Source organism: Antechinus flavipes, chromosome 6 (assembly GCF_016432865.1).
Source record: "Antechinus flavipes isolate AdamAnt ecotype Samford, QLD, Australia chromosome 6, AdamAnt_v2, whole genome shotgun sequence".
Classification (NCBI taxonomy): domain Eukaryota; kingdom Metazoa; phylum Chordata; class Mammalia; order Dasyuromorphia; family Dasyuridae; genus Antechinus; species Antechinus flavipes.
Window position 1 is genome coordinate 168308715 of NC_067403.1, and position 23434 is coordinate 168332148.

General features: G+C 35.1%; 1 protein-coding gene across 1 annotated transcript in view; it reads right to left on the reverse strand.

Moving 5' to 3' along the window:
- Positions 1-2652: 2652 nt before the first annotated feature.
- AFP (alpha fetoprotein) overlaps positions 2653-23434 on the reverse strand; it is a 34537-nt gene continuing 13755 nt past the window's right edge. The window contains exons 8-15 of the mRNA XM_051964882.1: positions 20602-20816; positions 17150-17282; positions 15767-15864; positions 14831-14969; positions 12456-12679; positions 10256-10385; positions 3435-3483; positions 2653-2818 (exon numbers count right to left, since the gene is read on the reverse strand). Of these exons, the coding sequence (XP_051820842.1) occupies positions 3445-3483; positions 10256-10385; positions 12456-12679; positions 14831-14969; positions 15767-15864; positions 17150-17282; positions 20602-20816 (978 nt within the window). The 3' untranslated portion in view covers positions 2653-2818; positions 3435-3444. The remainder of the gene's footprint in view (positions 2819-3434; positions 3484-10255; positions 10386-12455; positions 12680-14830; positions 14970-15766; positions 15865-17149; positions 17283-20601; positions 20817-23434) is intronic.

The following is a 23434-nucleotide window of genomic DNA, read 5'->3' on the forward strand; positions in this document are numbered from 1 at the left end:
CAATGTCCCTGGAGTCAGGTTCAAACTCTTACTAGCTGTCCGATTCTAGGCAGCCTGTGTCTGCCTCAGTTTCTGCATCTGTAAATTAGGGATAATAAACCCATCAGGGTTATTTGGAGAATAATATTAGATATTTGTCAAACACAAAATAAACGCTGAGTATTATAATTGTTACTACTGTTATCTGAGGCAGCTAGGTGGTACAATGACTAGAGTGTCAAGTCTAAAGATAGGAAGATCTGAATCTAAATCTTGTCTCATACAATTACTAGCTGTGTGACTCTGGACAAGTCACTTGGTTTCTATTTACTTCCATTTCTTCATCTGTGAAATGGGGAAACAATGGCACTTATCACTGGGATGTTGTGAAGATCAAATCAAATATTTGTAGTATAAATTTGACTTTCGTACTACCATTACCCCACCACCACCACCACTACTACTTCTACTATTACTATTACAACTACTACTACTACTATATGTACCATTAGGATATACATGTACTATGTTCTGCAGGTAATTTAAATATTTCATCACTAAAGTACCATGTCAAGAGATGCTCTATATTTTGCTACATCTATTACATGTATTATTAGTGTGTATTTATTGTGTATAGTACCATGTAATGATTACCTCTGTTGTTGGAATAATCACTCTTTTCCTTTTAAGTACTAATGATTTTTTGGATAATTGTGGTGTGTATTTGTACTTTCCAAGTGTACCTTGGCTGATTTGCCAAAAATAAGACTTCAAATTTTGTAACTGCAGGGGAAAGTGTAGTAATTTTCCCTAATCCTTGTTATTTTTGTTTATTGGTGTTATTATAAAAATTCAAGAGGCAATTTCCTCAGTGTCACTTATTCTTCTTACATGGCACTGGCAATCCCAGGGGCACTTTTTTCAAAAAGTTTCTATCTTGGGATTAGCCTTGGAAGAACCTTATTTCCATTATAAGGAATGTGGGCTTTTTCTCATATCTTTTAAGAGCTCACCAGACTCCCACCATGGAACTTCAGGGGAAATCTAGTTAAAATTTAGGTATAATTCATAACTAAGATCTCACCTAAATGAGCGTGAAATAGAAGAGAAACATGAAACTTTGTCCTTTATTTTTAAAAACTACTGAGATAGTAACTTCTTGGCTCATTCTCCAATCACCTCTAATACAGGTGTCCACCCACACCGTTCTGTCACCCACACCGTTCTGTCCCCCACCCCGACACACACATAAATATATCCCCTTCTGTCATGGGGAGTGAGGGACAACAAGGAGCCACTGGTTTCCCAAAACTTTTGTCAGAAGGCCAGATCTACTCTGACACATTTTCCATAGATAGTCCCTACACATTTTAAAAACTAAATTGTAGTTTGAGATTTCTGGCTTTTTTAAGTTTGCACTGACTTTGTTGATGGTAACTAATTTGTGATATAATAGTAATAATAGCAATAATATCAACAACAGTCTCCTAAAGTGTAGCAAGCTATTGTATCTCAATGTGATAGACCAAATCAAAAACTCTATTATTATAACTTCTATATTCAGAATCATCAAAATGTTTGAGACAGTCATGAAACAGGAAGGCAAATGGGAAATACTAAACAGTGTAGATGAAAAAGGAAATTTTATTTGGTTCACTCAACTGCATCCTTATGGTTTGTCTTTAAGGTTAAATTTGAGGCAATCATATTGCACCAAAACAGGGACCCAAGGGGTGTCTGTCCCTGAGATGCCTATTTAAAGTTTTTGAACCAGTGGAGGGAAAGGGACCCATTTCAATAAATATAGTATGGTTAGCAGTCTTTTTAAAAGTTGTGTGATGACTGCTCAAATGGCAGGAAGGGAGAAAATGGTGCAGGAGACCTGCCCCCTCTCCCCACCTCCTTGCCATTCATGACATTAGACTTGGGATCTTAGCTTTGGAGCTGAAAAGTTCATTAGAAGCCATCAAGTCCAACTCTATCATTTTACATATGGGGGAAACTGAGGCTGAAGTGACTTGTTCAGAGTCAGATAATTAGTAAAATTCAGAAACAAGATTTGAAGCCAGGTCTTCTTGACCCTACACTTTAACCAATTTTATATCATGTTATCTGTTCAACCGCTGACATTCTGTCAGTTCCCCATCCAGGGGAACTTTTGAATAATTTTATTAATGTTCCATTTCAAACTTCCCCATTCTGACAAGTAGTGTTACCAGGACCTCCTGCCAGCTTCCTGCTGTCCTTTTTGCCTGTGCTGCTTCAAATAGGAGAACTGCTAAAATTTCTGCAGTGCTATCTAAATTAGTCCTGACTTAACTGCAAGGAATCCTCAGGATAGGTCACTGACCTATTTGATGTCCTCTATACCTCTTCAGGATTCTAAGTTACAAAAAAGTACCAACACAGTCTGGGAAAGAGTTTCCACATTTAAGAACCCCCAATTTCAAAGAAATCACAGCTTCCATCACTTCTCTATCTGATTGTTTATAAAATCAGCTATCTTGTTGTAAATCTATTCTTAAATTCCAATACCATTCTGATGAATAACACAATGCCGTCATTTTTATTCTAAGGACCTATTAAAATAAGGGTAAAAAGTTGTTTCTAAGTAAATATAAAGGGTGGGTTTTTTTTTGTTTTGTTTTAAATAAAGCAGGCTAAGAGAAGAGAGAGTTTGAGAAATGCTTTATTTCCATACAGAAATTTCAGAGAGAAAAAAAATGCTGTTTTTAAAACTGACAATATGGAAAAACCACTAAAATAATCATGACCATGAAAGAAAGAGAGGGAAAAATATAATATCATAGTGATTTCTTTTTATCTTCTTCTCTTCCCCCTGCAACAAAAGGACAGATTTAGCAAAATAATAATCACCAAATAGATATACAAGTGTAGAAACTTATTCTTTTCACTCTAAGCATATTGTGAAGATTTTTTAAAAATTTTTCTGAACTATTAAAAAAAAACGCAACAGATTTTTTAAAAATCAAAACCACCAAGAACACCAGAAATACTCAAAAGAATAACTTCTCATTGCATTTGATAGATTCTAGACTAGATTTTCTTTTAAATAATAAGATTAAAAGGATCTAAGGATCAATGCCCTTAGAGATACAAGGAATAGGATAATTCATTATATTTAACACCCTGGGAATAATTTGGTTTTTATGTCTATCTACAGAAAATGAATTTAGAAATAGGAGGGATCTATTCCAATTCCCTCATTTTAGAAATGAGGGAACTAAGGCTCAGAAAGGTGAGGTAACTTTTCCAGAATCCCTCAACTAGTATTGAAAATAGTATTTGAACTTAGATCTTTCTAATTTCAAGTCCAACTCTCTATCCACTAAATGACAATGGGTCTCCCAATGATGGCTAATTAACATTTGGAGTATATCTACAGAAGTTTTCTTTTCTATTGTCTAGTTCCTTATTACCAAAGCTGAAATTACCTGAAGTAGCTTAAAAAGCCTCTTGGGTTTTTGAGATCAATTTTGGACCCTGGAAAGAAAGAAAGTAAATGTTGTCAAAAGCAATCAAAAAGGAACAAGTGGTTTCATTGAAAATATAAGACTGAAAATGTTGCCTTTGAAATATACGGAGAGAAATTTGGGTATATTTTCGTACATATATACAATGTAATGTGGGTAGGGATTATCTCACTTTATATTTATATCCCAAGCACCTAATACAATACATAGTCCATAGTAGGTGCTTAATAAATGTTTGACTAATTGAAACAGGGTTTAGAGTAACAAAAGATATGGGTTTAAATCTCTATTATTGACCCTTAATAATTGTATAACTTTACATAACTCATAGAATCCCTGAGACCCATTTGTCTTCTATAAAATAAAGGTGTTAGGTTATACAATGTCTAGTTTATTTCCAGTTCTACTACTATGATTTATATTTCATAAAACCTTCTAAGCTGTACCTTTTAAAGTCTGATTAGTAAAATATGTTTTATATATATATATATATATGTGTGTGTGTGTGTGTGTGTGTGTGTGTGTGTATACACACACATACATATACACACATATATGTATACACACACTGTAGATATGAATATATACATATATGTATATATATATAAATTATGGTCTGTTTTATGTATATATATATAAAGGCTACACACCTAATACATACATATATATATATATATAAATCATAGGCTATATTTTAAAAGAAATGCACTTTATTATTTTTGAATATTTTCATAGAATCATCAAAATGTAATTGAAATGTCTGAGGCAAGACAGACATTAGAGTTTTTAATATTTTAATAGTAGAAAATTTGGACTAGCAAAGCCATACAAGCCATAGCCAGCCAGCTGGATTGAACTCTTGTCTCAAAACATCCAGTAATTGGCAAGTAATTCCAGAACTTTTATAGGGCTCCTGCTATCAGGGAAACAAAAGCAAAGGGAGGCAGAGCACTGGGTGAGTGGAAATTCTAGGAAGGACCATAACTTTTTAATTCTGACAGGTTGAGGGTCAAGAAGATGGTTGAGCAGGAAAGAAGAAGTCTGAGACCAGAAAGATAGAAAGTGCCATCTAGGTATTTGAGATAAGCCATCGGGAGTTTATGACTCTTTGGAATGTAAGAATGGCCAGAGCTTCAGCCCTAATTCTCTCAGTCCTAATGGCCAGGAAGGAGGGATGGCCACCAGGAAAACTGAGGCAGAACAATTCAGAGAAACTGAGGCATTACAAAAGGTTTAATGATCTGGAGTGGGAACAGTCTTATAGTTTGATCAGTCCCTCTATTTTATAGTTGAGAAAATGGAAGGAAAGTGACTTGCTTAAGATTACATAGCTACTAAATGCTTTAAATTCAACAGTATGTTCTGATTTCAAATCCAATACTTAGATTAGAAATATCAAGTATGTTTGAAAAAAAAAGTATGCTTTTTTATAGGAAAGTATTCTACAGAAAAGCTAGAAAAGTTTTGTTGCCTAAAGCAAAAATAAACATTTACTATATCCCTCTCCATAATGATCCTATTTACAGTATTCATTTGTTTAGCAAATCCTTCTCCAAAGTCTTAGGAAGATCAAGTTTAGCATATCCATTCAATTATATGAATGTTCAAAATTCAAATTTAAAATTCAAATGAATGAGCTTTTCTTTATATGTGTATATATATATATATTATATATATATATGTGTGTGTGTGTGTGTGTGTGTGTATACACACACATACATACACACACATATATGTATACACACACTGTAGATATGAATATATACATATATATGTATATATATAAATTATGGTCTGTTTTATGTATATATGTATAAAGGCTACACACCTAATACATACATATATATATACATATATACATATATATATATATAAATTATAGGCTATATTTTAAAAGAAATGCACTTTATTATTTGTGAATATTTTCATAGGATCATCAAAATATAATTGAAATGTCTGAGGCAAGACAGAGATTAGAGTTTTTAATATTTTAATAGTAGAAAATTTGGACTAGCAAAGCCATACAAGCCATAGCCAGCCAGCTGGATTGAACTCTTGTCTCAAAACATCCAGTAATTGGCAAGTAATTCCAGAACTTTTATAGGGCTCCTGCTATCAGGGAAACAAAAGCAAAGGGAGGCAGAGCACTGGGTGAGTGGAAATTCTAGGAAGGACCATAACTTTTTAATTCTGACAGGCTGAGGGTCAAGAAGATGGTTGAGCAGGAAAGAAGAAGTCTGAGACCAGAAAGATAGAAAGTGCCATCTAGGTATTTGAGATAAGCCATCGGGAGTTTATGACTCTTTGGAATGTAAGAATGGCCAGAGCTTCAGCCCTAATTCTCTCAGTCCTAATGGCCAGGAAGGAGGGATGGCCACCAGGAAAACTGAGGCAGAACAATTCAGAGAAACTGAGGCATTACAAAAGGTTTAATGATCTGGAGTGGGAACAGTCTTATAGTTTGATCAGTCCCTCTATTTTATAGTTGAGGAAATGGAAGGAAAGTGACTTGCTTAAGATTACATAGCTACTAAATGCTTTAAATTCAACAGTATGTTCTGATTTCAAATCCAATACTTAGATTAGAAATATCAAGTATGTTTGAAAAAAAAGTATGCTTTTTTATAGGAAAGTATTCTACAGAAAAGCTAGAAAAGTTTTGTTGCCTAAAGCAAAAATAAACATTTACTATATCCCTCTCCATAATGATCCTATTTACAGTATTCATTTGTTTAGCAAATCCTTCTCCAAAGTCTTAGGAAGATCAAGTTTAGCATATCCATTCAATTATATGAATATTCAAAATTCAAATTTAAAATTCAAATGAATGAGCTTTTCTTTATATGTGTATATATATATATATTATATATATATATATATCTTTAAAGTGCTGCCTTTTTGAAAAGAATTTTCTGCTGAAAGAACCTTAAAAAATACTTTTGCATAAAGAAAAAGTGTTATAACAACTGCTAAATGTTGTCAACTATTAATACTTTCATAGAGAACATCTAGAAAAAGAACTTTGAATTAGTTTTAAAAAACTTAAAATTTATAAAAACCACCATTTTCAGATGAGATTTGACAATGTGGAATCAAAACAATGAACTGAGGTATAAATATGTAAGTTTTAATCACCTTGTATGATGTATAAAGTATATGATTCCTCATTTTATATCAATAAATCCACAAACATTCATTAAACACAGATTATGTGCCTACCACTATGATAACAGCTGGGATACTAAGAAAGGAAAAATGAGTTCTCTGCTCTCAAGGAGTTTATATTTGAAGCAGAGAGAGAACATGTAAATAAATGTGTAGGTACAAAATATAATAATCAAAAGTAAAGCAGGAGTAACTAGGAAAGGCCATCTGATGAAAAGTCAATTAAAGCTGAGTCTTTGGAAAGTCAGGAAGAAGCAGTAAGAAGGGAAAGAATCCCAGGTATTGGGACTATGAAGCCAAGAGATGGGCTGTGGTGTGCAAAACAATAGCTCCAGGGCCAATGTAGGTGAGGTGAATCAAGGGGAGTAAAGTAAAGTGTTTACTTTAAAGGCTTTACATATGAAAGGATTTTATATTTGATCATGGAGATCAAAGAGAGAAACGGGAATTTATTTTGTTGGGAGGCAAGGGCAAGATAGTTGGACTTATACTTTCGGAAAATTACTTTAGCAGCTTAGTGGAAGGTGGATTGAAGTGCAGACAGAACCACAAGAAAGCTTCTAAAATAGTTCAGAAGGCACTAAAGTGGTGATAATATTAGGGGAGAGAAGGGGATTTTTAATAAGATACCATGAAGATAAAAATAACAAGATGACAATAAATTGGATGAGTGGTAAACATGAGAATGAGGATATCAAGAGTACCTATGTATAAGTTCAGTTGACTAGGAGGATGGTGATTCCCTTGATAGTAATAGGAAAGTTGAGAAAAGGGAAGGGTTTAAGGGAAAAAATAATGCATTTAGTTTGGGACATGCTAAGTTTGAGATATCTATGTACATCCTAATGAAACAGGATTAGGACTCAGAAGACAGAACAGAGGTATTTATAGATGAAAAAAAAAATGTATCTACATAGAGATAATCATTGAATCAATGAATGAAGATGATGAAAGAGAAAAGAGGATCCAGTATAGACCCTTGTCTTTCCCCATGGTGAGACAACCCTACCCAGTTTCTGGCTTCTCATTTCTTAGGGGCAATATTATCAGCCAATGACATTTTCGTTCTTTCTTTTGTCCCAATATCTTTAAATCTGTTGATTCTCATGTGACTAAGTAAGAAAGCGGGTCTGTGCTTTCTGAATAGGAATGAACAATGAGTGGTTTGAATTGGTGGATTACCTCATTTTTATTAGCTGGGAAGAATGCATGTTGTCTATTCAAATTGGGAATTTATCACTAGCAATGGCTGACAAATATGTAATGGTGGGGATTGCTATTTGATACTAGTCCTAGTACAAATATTCCAGCATGAATGGAACAACTCAAGAGAGTAGATAAGAAGTGGCCATTGTGATTTCATTTTGTGGTCCCTTTGTGTCTCTATTTTTGTCTTTGTCTCTCTCTCTGTCTCTCTGTGTCTCTGAGTCTCTGTCTCTGTCTCTCTATCTCTCTTTGTCTCTGTCTCTCTATGCCTCTGTTTGTCTCTGTGTCTCTGTCTCTCTCTCTCTCTCTCTCTCTCTCTCTCTCTCTCTCTGTCTCTCTGTTTTTCTATGCCTCTGTCCGGCTCTGTGTCTCTCTGTCTCTGTCTCTCTATCTCTCTGTCTCTCTCTATCTCTTTGTCTCTGTTTTTCTATGCCTCTGTCCGTCTCTGTCTCTCTGTCTCTCTCTGTCTCTGTCTCTCTCTCTCTCTCTCTCTCTGTCTGTCTCTCTCTCTCTCTGTTTTTCTATGCCTCTGTCCGTCTCTGTGTCTCTCTGTGTACGTCTCTTCTCTCTTTCTCTCTTATACACACACACATATTTTCAAACTGTCCCCAAGTACCACCTCCCTTTTCATGCAGATTATGAATAGGTCCATGTCTTCCTCACCCCTAAAAAACCCTCATTTGATCCTACCGTTGTTGCTAAACTATCACTTAATATTTCTTTTCCATAGACTCCTAAGAAAGCCATCTAACCTAGATACCTCCATTTACAAGTTAAAAATGAATCCCAGGAGACTCTAATTTAAGGCACTAGGGCTTTAGAGGTAAGCAAAAAATGGTGTAATAGTGTAGAAACTGAACGAATGGGAAAAGCAGTTTTGTTGCTCCCATTTGCAGTATAATCAACCAAAAAACTACAGCCGCTAATTCCTGATTGGCTGGATAAAGATTGACGCACAATGGAAAAGCTTAAGTTCCAACCGTTACCCTTTAGCACCACTTAGAGTTTAAGAGAGGGAAAGCGTGTAAGAAATTCCTGTTGCTCTTTTCTGCCCCCATCTGGTGTAACAGGGGAAAGCAGAAATGAAAAGAGTTAACGTATCTATTTTTGCTTAATAGGATGATGCAAAATATGGTGAGTGAAGTTTAGGTTTCTTGCCTTGCCCAAAGACGCGACCAGAGTTATTATGCTGGGAGTTCTGTTTGTAATAATTGGCCAAGGCTAGATCTTGCTAAATGAATCACTGGCTAGTCTGGTCTGAATTAACCAGTCTGGAGAACTCTTATTTTCTGACTTAAAGGGGACAACTTTCCAAAGTAAGAGGCAACATCTTTTTAAGGATAATTGTAAGTTGAAAGCATTTGAAAATACTATTTTAATCTGAAAAAAGAGGAAGATTTTCCTAGCTGGAGAATGTTCCTGAATGGACCATCAAAGCCTGTAGCCCAGAATTATGAGTTACCTTGAGGATTTTCCTCATTTTCATCCTATAAAATTCCTGTAAATGTGAGCCAATTTTTCTTCTTGACTGTTCGGTTCTGCACACATATATTGTATCTAGGATATACTGTAACCTATTTAACATGTAAAGGACTGCTTGCCATCTGTGGGAGGGGGTGAAAGGAGGGAGAGGAAAAATCGGAACAGAAGCGAGTGCAAGGGATAATGCTGTAAAAAATTACCCTGGCATGGGTTCTGTCAATAAAAAGTTATTTTAAAAAATTTAAAAAAATAAAGCTATTAAAAAAACACAATTTTTCTTCTTGAAAACTGATGGTATTGGTGGGACAATGGGATTCAAAATGAATATTGGCCATGCTTTTGGTTTGTTTGTTTGGTTTTTGCCTTATTGAAAAGTAAATAGTCATGTGTAAGATCCAAATGAATCACCTCTGTAAGTGGCTGGTTTTGTTTAAGGGACTCAAAAGCAAAAGAGACAAATAGGGGGAAATGCATTGCCCCTCAATAAGTTACCCCTAGAATGGTGAGAGTCTGAACATAGATGATTCTTCTTTGGAAACCTATTCCTGCCAGTGTGAGAGCAGTTTGAAATAATAGAGACAGCTCAGAGAGTAAAAAGGTGAACAAAGGCTCTATGGGATGTGTATGATAAACCACTGTGAAAGTATATATACCAAAGCACATTATATACACATTTATCTCATGATACACCAAAGTAAAACTAATAAGGACATCTGTAATTGATCATTTAAAATTGTTCTTATTTTTCCTTTTTTTCCTCTTATTTTTTAAATTTTCCAAAGGGAGAATTTGTAGAAATAACCACCAATCTTTGTTTTAATTGAAAATAAAATACAAGGCATAAAAAGTAATCTGCAGTCATGCCCTCCATTCTACAATCATATAACATTCAACCAATCATGATAAGGATAAAAGAGAGTCACATATACCTCTTCTTCAAAACAGGCTTCCTGTTTTCCTTTGCAGCACTTCTCCAATAGGCTTGTGAAGTCTGCAATAACCGCTTTCAGTTGTTCCTCTGTTATATTTGGCTTTTGCTTGACAAGATTAATCAGAAACCTATGACCAAAACAAATCCATCAATATGTAGGAATTATTTCACTTTCTGAAATTTCCCTAGATAATAGTGGGTTATATTTGTACACCATCAACTTTCTTTTGCCACTGTTTAATATTGGATCTTAAATCAGTAACTTTGAGTTTCCCTGGGTTGAGATTACTCTGGGTACCGATAACACTTAGTAAGCCGCTGACTTGGTCAAGTATTCGCTATAATTGACTGCTTAAAAGTTCCTGCATACTCTGGTCTGAACATCATCCTCTCTGCTTCAGGTGATGAACATTTTGGGGGAAAGATGCCCTAATCTTTTTCCTCAACTGAAATGCCCTTTTTCCCTTCTAAGATTTTTACATAACCTGAAGGACTCCAATTCAAGTCCAATTTCCAATGTTAAATCTTCCCAAATCATTCCAATTCCTTTACTTTAAAATGCTATAGCACTAAAATCACAGAGTTATAAAATCTCAAAGTTACAAGAAACTTCACAAGTCATTTGGTTCTAGTTCATTCACAAAGAATCCATTCTCTCTACAGCTACTACAACTAATGGTCCATACCCTGTGCTTTAAAACTTCCAAGAGAAGTGTTTGAATAGATCATTCATGAGCATAGGAGAAAGCAAATTGGATCTTGAATCAACAAGTCTGGCTTTGGATTCTAATTTGTTGTCATTGACGACAATAGTTATTCATTCACGTCTAACTTTTGTGACCCCAGTTGTGCTCTTCCTGGCAAAAATACTGGAGTTGTTTGTCATTTCCTTTTCTAGCTCATTTTACAGATGAGGAAACTGAGGCAAAAAACATTAAGTAACTTGACCCAGGATAGACAACTAGTGTCGGAGTCCAGATTTGAACGCAGGATGAGGAGTCTTCCTAACTCCAGGACTGGCATTTTATCTACTGTGGTAGATGGCTAGGTGGCCCAGTCTGCAGGTCACTGCTGGCCCAAACTAGTTTTATGGCCCTGAGTGAGTCACTTTACCTTTATTCTTACTCCAAAATTCAGCTAGTCAAGTATCAGCTCACCAGGAAGGTATGAGGGACACAGTTTGTAAACCTTAGAGTGCCATCCATATTATTACTATCATGAGTGAACCTGATTCTGTGGACAGAGGTTCTGTCTTCCCACTTGGATCTCTGAGGACAAAAACCATGATTGGTGCACCTTCCTATTCCCTAGTACTTTGCACAGGGCTTTCATGGGCTCAATGAGTCATGTTGATGATGATAGTAGGGTCCCCCCAGGATTAAGCTTCCTTACCTATATTACTATATTCTTGCACTAGTCAGGACATTCCTTTAACCTTGTAGAAGGAGGTGGTATGTAATGGGCTGAGGCTTGAGTTGATGCACTGAGGTCCCAAGCACATGAGGCTAAATAGTGATTGGACCATAATCTATTAATATATAAGCTTGGAGAAAGAATGGCCCCCGCCCATTCTTTGTGCAAGTCCTGATGTGTTGTATAGGAAATGACGATTTTGGTGGGTGGAGGCAGGGGAGTGGAAGGGGAAGGGGAGGAGAGATTTTTGGGATTGCCATTGCCACGGTTGGCTCAGCTCGGGTCGCTCTCTGTTAGCTGGCTTCCTGTCGCAGCTGCCCATATTTGCTATCGCAATCTTTATTCACCTCTTCACTTCAATAAATATTGAAGATTTTTCCCTTAACCTGAATTCCTGACTCCGGCTGATCTTAAATATGCGGTCATTACAGTGGTATATGGCCCTCTACCCCCAGCACTGACTGTGAACCCAGAACAAGAAACCAAGTCACTTTCTCTCTACCCTATAGCCTGATAGATGGATATCTTTAGATCTGGTATAGAATAGGCAGCAATATGAATACCAGGAACCATAGTTGACTGCCTTTCCCACCCCAAAAATGGTGTCTTCACAGGGATGCTGTGAAGATGACTGGGCAAATATAAACAAGGGATCTCTGAGCACTTTGGAAGACAAATGCTCCATTATCAAGCATAACAGTTTAAGTGGCAATAATAGAAATCCATGAAGACTGATCTTCATTATTGAAGGTTTTTTCCCATAAAAGCCCTTAGTAATTGCTTACTCCTGCTTCTTCTTCTGCAGTTCTTCCCCCTGAGCCTGGCAAAGATCTTGTTGGAACTTAAATTGTTCATAAGAGAATGGGGGAGGAACATATTTTTCATCTTTCACAAAGTTGCTGAAACAGGGTCTTCTGTGAGCATAGGAAAAATCACAGCAATGGGCCACACCATCATTTATAGGCTGGGCTTCATGCCTTGCACATAACTGCCCAATAATAAGGTCAGCCTGGAAGAGAAAATGAGAGAAAAAAATGTTATTTTCCAGAAAATTTTGATAAATTTAAACTTTTTACTTAATTTCCAAAAATTAAACCTATATGTGTAGCATATTTATATGTGTGTGTGTGTGTGTGTGTGTGTGTGTGTATATAAATTTCTTCTATTGGTAGACTATAAGTCCCATGTGGCCAGGGCCTATGTTTGATCTAAATTTTAATCATTCTCAATCCTTAGAGTAATACTCTATATACAAATATCGTTTAATAAATGTCTGTTGAAATTAAATAAAAGTCATGTAGATTTCTTGATATGTCTTTATGTCTTTCCATTCTATGATACTCACTATTACTCCATATGTTTTAGAATTACCTTAATTTTCCTTCATTTTAGTAGTAGAGATTATATGATTATGGATTTTGCTTTTGAGATAATCCTGCTTTATAAAATGAACTTCCAAAGAATAGAGAGGGAGAGTGGTATACTTTAAACATCTTTGTACTTGGAGTCATCAGAGATCTGGGAGCAAATTCCACTTCAAATCTCTCAAAATGTGGGCCATAAAGCAAATTACTTAACCTTCTAATAAAGGGCTTCTTTTTCACTTTGTTTGTATCATAGATCTCCTTTAATAGTTTAGTGAACTCTATGGAGCTCTTTTCAGATTTATGTTTTTGAAATTGAAGGAAACACTAAATTTCAGCTAAAGATTATTGAAAATAGGGGTATGGTTTTTTTTCCCTCAATCATTCTTATTCCCCTGAAATCTTTCTCTGTGGATAAAAGATTAAGAACCCTTATCTTAAAGTCTCCTTTTTTCTGACTTGAGAATAATAGTTGGAGGACTTAACTGATACCATTGTTATATTACTCAAATAACAGCTTATATTCAATCATTATATATTCTCGTTACAATTAGAGATTTTCATATGTAAAATGTTTTAAAGAAAGCAAATCAAGGTTATGTCTTCTTTTTCATGGAGATCTAAATAGACTTTCCCCATCACTTTGGGAAACCAAGGAACTATGCATGTTTCAGAATTGAAAAGAATTGCATTCATGCTCCTATGCCTTTTCACAGAATATTAAAGCTTAGCTTTAACTACATAATGAACCAAAGTGTGCCTTCAGTCATGGAAGTCTGCATGGAGGTCTACTCAATAATTCTTCAGCATGAGGCAGATGAAAGGAGGAAAAGATAAATAGGAAAAAGAAACCCACTTTATCTTGAGGAGTAATTGAAACAATCAATTGTGTCTTTCCATATAAATGCATATTCATAAAATTAGTGCTAATATGTAAGGGGATTATGCATCTCTAAATTGAGACAGCAAGGTGGAATAGTGATAGTGTTGAACTTGGAATCAAGAAGACCTGAGTTCAGATTCTAATTCAGATACTTATCAAATAGTGTAACCTTAGGAAAGTAACTTGAGTTCCCTCAGATTCAATGTTCTCATCTGCAAAATTATGATTTTTTAAAAGCATCTACCTCATGGGATTGTTATGAGGATAAAATCAGATAAAGTGTGCTACAAACTTTAAGGGACTACATACTCTTATTAGTAATTATTATAGAAGATCACAGGGCTCTCAAGAATGAATGTCTTGCTGAATCTCAGAACTGATGTCAAGGGAGCCAATACAATTGTAAAAGGAAGAGAAAAAAATGTGATATTAGGAACTGAAGTCCAAAAGGAGAAAAAAAGAAAATGAATATAACTGAAAACACAAGGACCACTTTTCTTCTATCAAGATAAAACAGGATTTCTTTCAAATGTTCAAATAAATATTTGGTGAATATAAACAAATAGGTCATGAAATTAATATTTTCTTGACCACACTATTATTCCTTAATGGAGAACCTATATATACATGTTGGGGCATGTGTCAGCAAACTAATGCTTCTGTCAGGCATTCTAGAAGGACTGAAAGCAGGACTTCTTACAGAAGATTCAGATCAGGGACTGAGAAGGCTGGCCTCCAGTTTTGACCTTGTACCTCATGTGTGAGGCAACTTGAACAAAGTTTTTCTGGTTTTACCATTTCTGTGAAACCCTAAAATCCCCTAAATGAAAATTATAATTATTTAGCTGTCTATCTATTGCAGGAATAAGAAAATCTGAGCAGAGACGACAGAAAAATCAAATTGGACACTCACCGCACTCTCTCCACAGGCCAGTTGTCTGTCCTCACTAAGCTGGCAGCATACAGATGCAGTGGCTGCCATTTTCTTGGTGTAGCCAATCAGTTCTTCAGTGGTCAGTTGTGGAGCTTTCTTAGTATAAGTCACCAGAAATCTAGGTGGGGGAAGCATTCCCAATGATTACCTGATTATTTATGGGTGTTTCTTTGACTTAATCTTCCTCTAAGTTCCTCCATGCCTGCTGAAATTATGGCAACATTTGAACTATGGGTACCATTATAATCAATTAAAAAAACATTTATTAAACACCTACTATATACCACACTGAGCTAAGTGCCATTGAGATAACCAAGTGAAGTAGTATAGAGGGAGAAGAGAGGAGGACACAGGACAGAACCCTGAGAGACACCTATGGTTAGAAACCATGATTTGAATGAGGATCCAGCAAAAACGAAGAAGGAGCAGTCAAATAAGTAGGACGGTAATCAAGAGTAGAGTGGTACCTCAGATACCTAGAGAGAAGAGAGTATTAAGGAAAAAAGAGTGAACAACAATGTCAAAGGCTGCAGGTTAAGTCAGAGAATGAGGATAGTAATAATTATGGTAACAATAAGAATAGCTAGCATTTATCTAGTGCTTTGCAAATAATAAATCCTTTTGTCTTCACAATATTCTTGAAAAGAGTGAATCAAACAGGACTTAGAAGGAGGAGTATAGAGATATTACTTGTGAAGTACTGGCACATCATAGGCTCTCTTAATCATTATTTGTCCACCTTCCCTGGGGAGTAGATGGTAAAAGATATGTAGAAGAAATGGGGAACATTTTCATCCTAATGTGTGGTTTTCACATTTGCCAAACTTAGAGTTGGATTTTGATTAATTAGATAAGCCTTCTTTCATCTCTCATGTTATTGTTAAATCCTGAGAAATAGCTCCTAAAAATACATACGCATTTTGCAAATGATATTCTCCTAATTTCTGGAAGAGCCCACAGCTCCGTTTGGCCAGTGCTCGGCTTTCCTGAATATGTTTGTTTATTTCTTCTTCCTGAAAAAGTAAAAAGTATCGCATAGATTTTTTTTCTCCTTAAATATTTCTCCTTTTGTACACCTTCAAAACAATTCTATTTTGTATTACCATGAAAATCACTTTAAGAATAGGGGATAGAGATTAGGTCTGAATCTATGATTTCATTGGCGTAGGGATAAGGAAACTCTCCTACTGATGTACATTATCTCCTTCTCAGTTTATAGTAAAAATAGCTTGCACTTATTAAGTGCCTAATTCATGCTGAGCACTACATAAATTTACAAATAGTACCTCATTTAAGCTCCACAACCCTGGATAGTTGTGCTGTTATTATCCCCATTTTATAGTTGAGGAAACTGAGAGGTTAAACAACTTGCCAAACTTCACACAATAAGTGTCTGAGGATATATTTGAATTCGGATTTCCCTGTCTCTATACTCAACATTCTAACTATCTTTCTACCTAACTCCCTCCTATAATTGTCTGGATATGTAGGGAGCTGTCCAAAGGAATAGGAAGTTGGGACCTGTCTAGAGTATCCAAGTCTTTTTTTTACTTATATTTTACAGATTATCTTAAAATTTGCAAAAAAAAAAAATTGATCTTCAGAATCCTTACAACTGTGAGATTAGTTTTAACAGGTATTTTTAATTCTCATTTTATAGATAAGAAAATCAAGGTGAAGCGACTTGCTCAGAGTTACCCAATAAAGGGTCAAAAGAGAGATACAAACAAAAGTCTCTCTAGACTTCAGATCCAAGTCTTTTTCCATTACATTATTTCCACTATACTACATGTTTATGTCTGATGTTGGAGATGGAAAAACAAGTCAAAACATATAGGGATTATATTTGAACTTTTGGAATAGAAAGATTATTTCTTTATAAACCCAGCATTTATTTTACAAGTCAGTCAACAAGAATTTAGTATGTAGCAGGCATTGTACTATTATATTCATTCTGCACAACAATTCTACTTTCTTAAGGTTTTTTAATACCTCAGCCTATTGATTATTAATACCTCTATCTAATACCTGTACCCAACATGTATCAGAGGTGGGGACCAGAAGTCCAAAAATTAGAAAATAAATATGAGGAAAATGGCACAAGTGTTTAAACAATCTCAGTCACTGAAATCAAATAATAAATAAGTATTTATTAATTGCTTCCTATTTGCCAGGCACTTTTCTAATTGTTGGGTATACAAAAAGAGGCAAAAGACAGTGCCTATCATTAAGGAGTTTGTAACATATTGGAAGCATCAGGAACATTTTTGTACTGCATCGAATTGTAAAACACCATACCTCTTTTTCCCGACACTCCAAAGGATTCTCAGTTTGGGGACACTTTTCCAAAGCTATCTGGTATCCTTTGGCAATCCTCAAAATCACTGGGACGGGAAGCTCCTGGTGTCGTCTTGAGTATTCATACACAAACCTAAATGCCCCAAAAGGAACATTCTCTTATAACTACATTATAAGTGTTTCCTTGATCATTGTGTTTCTTCTATGCATTTTAATGAGCAGCATGTGAGAGGATCTCATTTAAAACTTAAGAAGTCACCAGAATACAAATGAAGTACAATGATGTCAGCTTGAGATAGCCATTTAGACATGACCTAACATTCACTCTACTTTCAGAAATAAGAGGCATTCACTCCAATCATACAAGAGCCAATCAACTTAGACATACACGATCCCTTTTATGGGCAAAAATATAACGTGTAGAGAGAGATCTCTTCACATAGAATAGTCTGCACACATTGTCTCTTGCCCTTGAGGTAAGGGTAAGGGATTGCTGGTGGAGAGTCTGTGTGCTACATTAGTTCTCACAGATATACATGAACTTAGCTCTTTCCTCAGGTCCAACTCAAACTTATCATTTCTCTTACTGCCATCACCACCACCGCCATCATCGTCATTGCTAAGTTACATAGTGCTTCTACATTTGCAAAGCATTTAACATAACTCATTTGATACAACTCTGAGGGGTAAGTTCTGTTATTATGCCCACTTTACAAATGAGGAAATTGAGATTTTTTAAAAAGGAAAGTGACTTTCCCACAGTCACACAATGAATAGACTAAATTTGAATGTAGGTCTTCTCCAAGTCTAATACTCTATCCACCACATATCTGACCATTTCCCAAATACTATTCTGAAGTGATTCCTCGCTCTAACATTTACTGAGTAGCCATTTTCTTAGAAATTAGGATTTATTATTTTGTCAGTTATCTTTTCAAGTATGTGCATCTTCTCTTCACATCTAAATTGTAAATACCTTAAAGGCATGGAGCCTTAATGCCTAGGATGGAACCATCATACATCCTTAATAAGTATTATTTCTGGATTGATTATTTCATGAATTTTGTACAAATATTAAACAAAATAAATTTCATTTTTCTGTTCAAAGTTATTTGTCTGCGATGATTTATAGCTTGAGCACAGGCTTTAGGATATGGAAGTTTTGATTAAACTTGATTTCCTGGTATAAAATGTGTAAATTGTGAATGTAAATATATGTGGGAAACCCAAATGGTCTTCCACATACATATTCATTGCCACTACTGCTAGATGAGCTAAGTAGAACCTTCAAATTAAATAACTAACTTTGAAAATTAAAATTGTTCCCTTGTGTTTGCTTTTAATATATCTCATTGTTATCACTGAATTGATTTTGTCATGTATGATTTTTTATGACTCTATCTGACATTTTCTTGGCAAAGATACTGGACTGGTTTACTATTTACCTTTCTAGATCATTTTTGCAGATGTGGAATCGAAGCAAATAGGATTAAGTGATTTGTGCTGATCATGCAACAAGTAAGTGTCTGAGGTCAGATTTGAGGTCAGATTTGAACTCAGATGAGTCTTCTTGACTCTAAGCCTGGCACCTCTCTACTATACTACCCATGTGCCCCCTTAAACATGTCTAGTATATTTCTATATATACAAATAGTTTTACTCCACAGAATACAAACTTCTTAAAAGTAAAAAACATTTCATTTTTGTCTTTGTATTCCTCAATGGCTAGTATTGTATCTGATATGTAGCAGATATTTAATAAATTTCTGCTGACTGTTAATTTTACTAATTGTTCTATATCTAAGGAATTAATTGTTCATTTTTATATGGCACTGATATTGTCACTTTTCAGACTGTAAATGATCAGAAACCTGGTATCATAGAAACATTAATGAACTGGAAATCAAAAACCTGGGTTCAAATCTCCACTTTGCTGCTTACTATGTGATCTCAGATGAACATCTAGATATCTCTGAACTCTATCCTACTTATAAAACTGGGATGGTAGCATTTAAATTACACATAACAATGAGATATTTTGACAAAAGTGCTTTGTAAAACAAGAGAGAAATGTGACCTTTTACTTTTACTATATTAATTCTAGACTTTGTTACTATTAAGCTCAATAAATGTTATTAGATTATATTCGAGAATGCAAATATGTGTGAAGGTCTATTTATATTGTATTAATGGGTAAGGGTTGCTAGATATTGTCCCAATATTCTTATTAAGTTGTACAATATGAAAAATCAAGTTGAAATTATAAGCAAGACTCTGATCCAACAATTAGATTTATAACAGAATTCTGTCTTAGAAATTCTGTAAATACACTGTATTCTGCTTTTTGGGTTTGTATTCCTCAGAGCCTAACACAATATCTAGTAAGCACTTAATAAATATTTAATGATTGGTAGCTTGATTGATATGAAAATATGCAAACTACTGGCTTCTTTCAATAAATAAACATTTATTAAACACCTACAATGTGCCAGGAATTGTGTTAAGTGCTAAGGATGCAAAAAAAAGAAAAAACAAAAGAAAATTCTGTCTTCTAGAAACTGATAGTCTAACAAATGAGTTTACAATTTATGTACCAAGTATGAAACCATTGCAAATGCCCCCTGCTTCCAGGGGGAAAAGAAACAAAATTAATCATCCATCATAATTCCCTAATCACAACAGAGAGAGCAACAAAAATATATCTTTTGTCTCAAAATTCCTGTCCAAATCAATTGGGAAAAATAGTTTTCTAACAGTACCCCCTGGTGTTTAACCCCAAAATTGCAGCCACCAAATGTTTATATAATATTTGAATATTAAAGCTAGAAGTTATTTTCCCCCAGAAGTCAAAGAACCTAACTCCTCCTTAAAGAACGGTATCTCTCAGAGTCAAATTTAGTCTGTAGAAGAGTCTAGTCTTGGGGTCTTTCAGCAGAAGAGGGATGCTCGGTTTCCCAGTATCTCCTGTTTTGTAAGGAAAATATTTTGCCAATTTAAAATTTCTCCTTTAGTGAAAGTTATATTCTGACGCTAGTCAATCAATCAATCAAAAATGTATCAGGTACCTACCATGTTCCAGACACTAAGAATATTTTTAAAAATTAATTAGTTCCTGATCTCAAGAGTCTTATATTTCATAAAGGATGATAGCATAAACATGTCTAAGTATTTATAAATTATATATCATAAAATACAGAGTAATCAGGTGGGACACGAGGATCAGGAAGGGCTTCTTGTCAGAGGTCTTGAATAGGAAGCATACTCCAGGAATGGGAAACAGCTTCTGTAAAGCCCCAATAATGGGAGCTAGATGGAGTGTCTCTTATAAAGAATAGCAACACTGGTTGGACCTACAATTCCATAAAATGCAATACTAATTCCCCAATACCATGACTTCAAGGTCATCAGATCAAACTCGTCTCATTAAAATGAACATATTAAAATCATACTACCTTGCCAAGAAGAGATCTTTTTCCGCTGAAGAATATAGGTGGAACTTTGTTTCTTCTAAAAATCCTCTTAGATTGGGAGATAATCCTTCTGGCTGACCATCATTTTCTGCACCAACTATGCATTCACCCCGATCTCTTAAGGGCAATGTGCAGCATTCTTGGACTTGATTTGACAAGATATCTTTTTGAGAACAGACATAGGACATAATTTCATTCTGTAAAAGAGAAAATGACAATATCAGCTTTCATGTTTTACTTGGCAATATTTACTTTCTAGGTTAGCTTAGGCAGAGTCAGTGTCGTTAATGGGCACTACACTGGAATTCAGAACACTTGAGTTATTCTCCTGAAATAAATAGGTGACACAGGAAGAGATTCATTCAAATTCCATAACTGACATTTATTAAGTGTGTGACCCTGGGAAGTCACTTAGCTTTTCTCAAACTTAGTTTCCTCATTTGCAAAATGGGGATAATAACACCTACTTCTCAGGGTAGTTTTGAGGATCAAATGAAAGCAAAATAGAGAATATTTACAAATCTTTGTCAAAAGTTCCATATAGGTGCTAAATATATGATAAGTCTTTGAACTTCAGTTTACTCATCTATAAAATAGGGGAGTCAGCCTTTCTGGTCTCCATGATACATTGCAGTGCTAACATTCTGTGTTTCTAAATCAGTTTTGGGTCCCTCTTCCTTTTTCCCTCTTTTTTGTTCCCATCCACTAAGAATTTGAACTTTGTTCTCTTCTTTCTTTTATCTAATAGTCAACTAAACTTTGTAAAAGTATTTGTTGATAACCAAAGGGACGACCCCCTCATATGACTATTTATAATTCTGAAGATTATTATTGTGTAAACATTAACAAAGTCATTGAACCCCAAGAAATGAATCTCTAATGATAAAATCCCCATAAAGGGAAGAGAGATTTTGGAATCCCTACCTATTAATTCCTCAAAAGATGGATGATCACTTACTCTACTTAAGTAGCTTAACTAACCTCAAAATTGAGTTACAACAACCATTCTCCATCCATAGACTCAGAAAACTGCCATCATTGATTTTAGGTATTACTCTGATGATATACAAAAAGTTACAGTGACTCTTTAGCCACAAGAGTTCCCTGTATTGGGCACCTGAAGCATGCTCAGTAAATGAACATTTGTTGGTTTATGTAGGGGAATTAAGCTAGTTCACAGAGCAAGAAAATGAACCAACTTGAAATGGCTGTCTGTCCCTGGAAAAAAAATTACAACTTGGAAGATAGACTGATACCTGGAAGACATGAAAATAACAATTTCACTACATTCACCAAAAATTGGAAAAAATACAAAGATATACAAGATATCAAATCAGGATATGACATACACATCTGAGTAGAAAGGATAAAACAATGCGCTCTGCTCTAACCCTGAACTTTATTCTCTGGGGGCCTCTTCACTCTGTGGTTGACTGGTTTTCTCCTTAAAATCTCCATTTTGAGGAGAACCAGACCAAATGTCTTCATTCCTCTCTAGGTTTTATTTCTGGCTCTTCCTGGGCTATCTCTACAATGACCTCCATATCAGGTATCTTCATTTCCTCCTCTCCCCCTACCTACCCTACTCCATGGCCAGCTTGTTAGATTGTAAGCTCCTTGAGGGCAGGGATTGTTATTGTGCTTGACACATAGTTAGCACTTAATGAACAATTACTGATTAATTGATCACAGTAAGATGGAGAAACAAGCAGTCATCTGCTCCCCCAAAAAGCTTCATTTTACTGATGAGGAAATTGAGAGGTTTACCAAGGATATATTAGTCGTAAGTGACCAAATCAGGATTTGAACTCAATTCCTCTCACTATAAACCTTGCACTCTCTCCACTGCATCTTTTTGTTTCTCATTACCTTAAGCCTAAATGTCCCAGAGGTCATCTCCCCTCTTTAGAGACATCAGCATAATTTGTAATGGCCAGCAAAGGAACTGGCTTAGTCAAGTATAGAGGTCAAATGTTTAGACAATGGAGAGGAAACAAATATTTATTAAGAGCCTATTATGTCCCAATTAGTCAATAATTATTGATAATAATAATATTAATGATTGATTATTATTATTATTAAGTACCAAACCCTGTACTAAGCCCTGGAGATACAAAAAAGAGACAAAATACAGTTTCTGTCCCCAAAATACTCACAATCTAATGGAAGAATTCATTAATTGTGCTCAACTTTATAAATATTATCTCATTCAATCTTTACAAAAACCCTATTATTATCTCTATTTTACAGCTGGGGAAACTGAGGCATAAAAAGTCAAGTGATTTGCCCAAAATTACCCAGCTCAAGCATATCTGAGGCTAAATTCAAACTCAGGACCCACAATATAATAAGACTATCCCCATTCAGTTAATTTATGAACATTCTCTTTTCAGAAATAATTTAGACCAAGTCAGTTTCCTGACTCTAGGCAGAGTACTCTACACACTTTTACTTAGGTGTCTCTAATAATAATGGCTAGAATAATGGACTTGAAGTCAAAAAGAAAAGTTAAATCCTGCCTCTAAAATTAGCTATGTATCTCTGAGCAAGTAACTTCAACCTTTGGTTAAGTAATCTTTAGTGAAACAATAAGATTTATTTTGTATCTTTTTATTGCTCCTATTTCTATTTTTTTTTATTTTTTATTTTTTTGCTGAGGCAATCGGGGTTAAGTGACTTGCCCAGGTTCACACAGTTAGGAAGTGTTAAATGATTGTTCCTATTTCTAATTGGTGGATTCTGCCCTACAACTGCCCAAGTTACAATCCTTTGTCTCTGAACTTAGTTCAGAAATTCAGCTATCTTGTAATGAGTT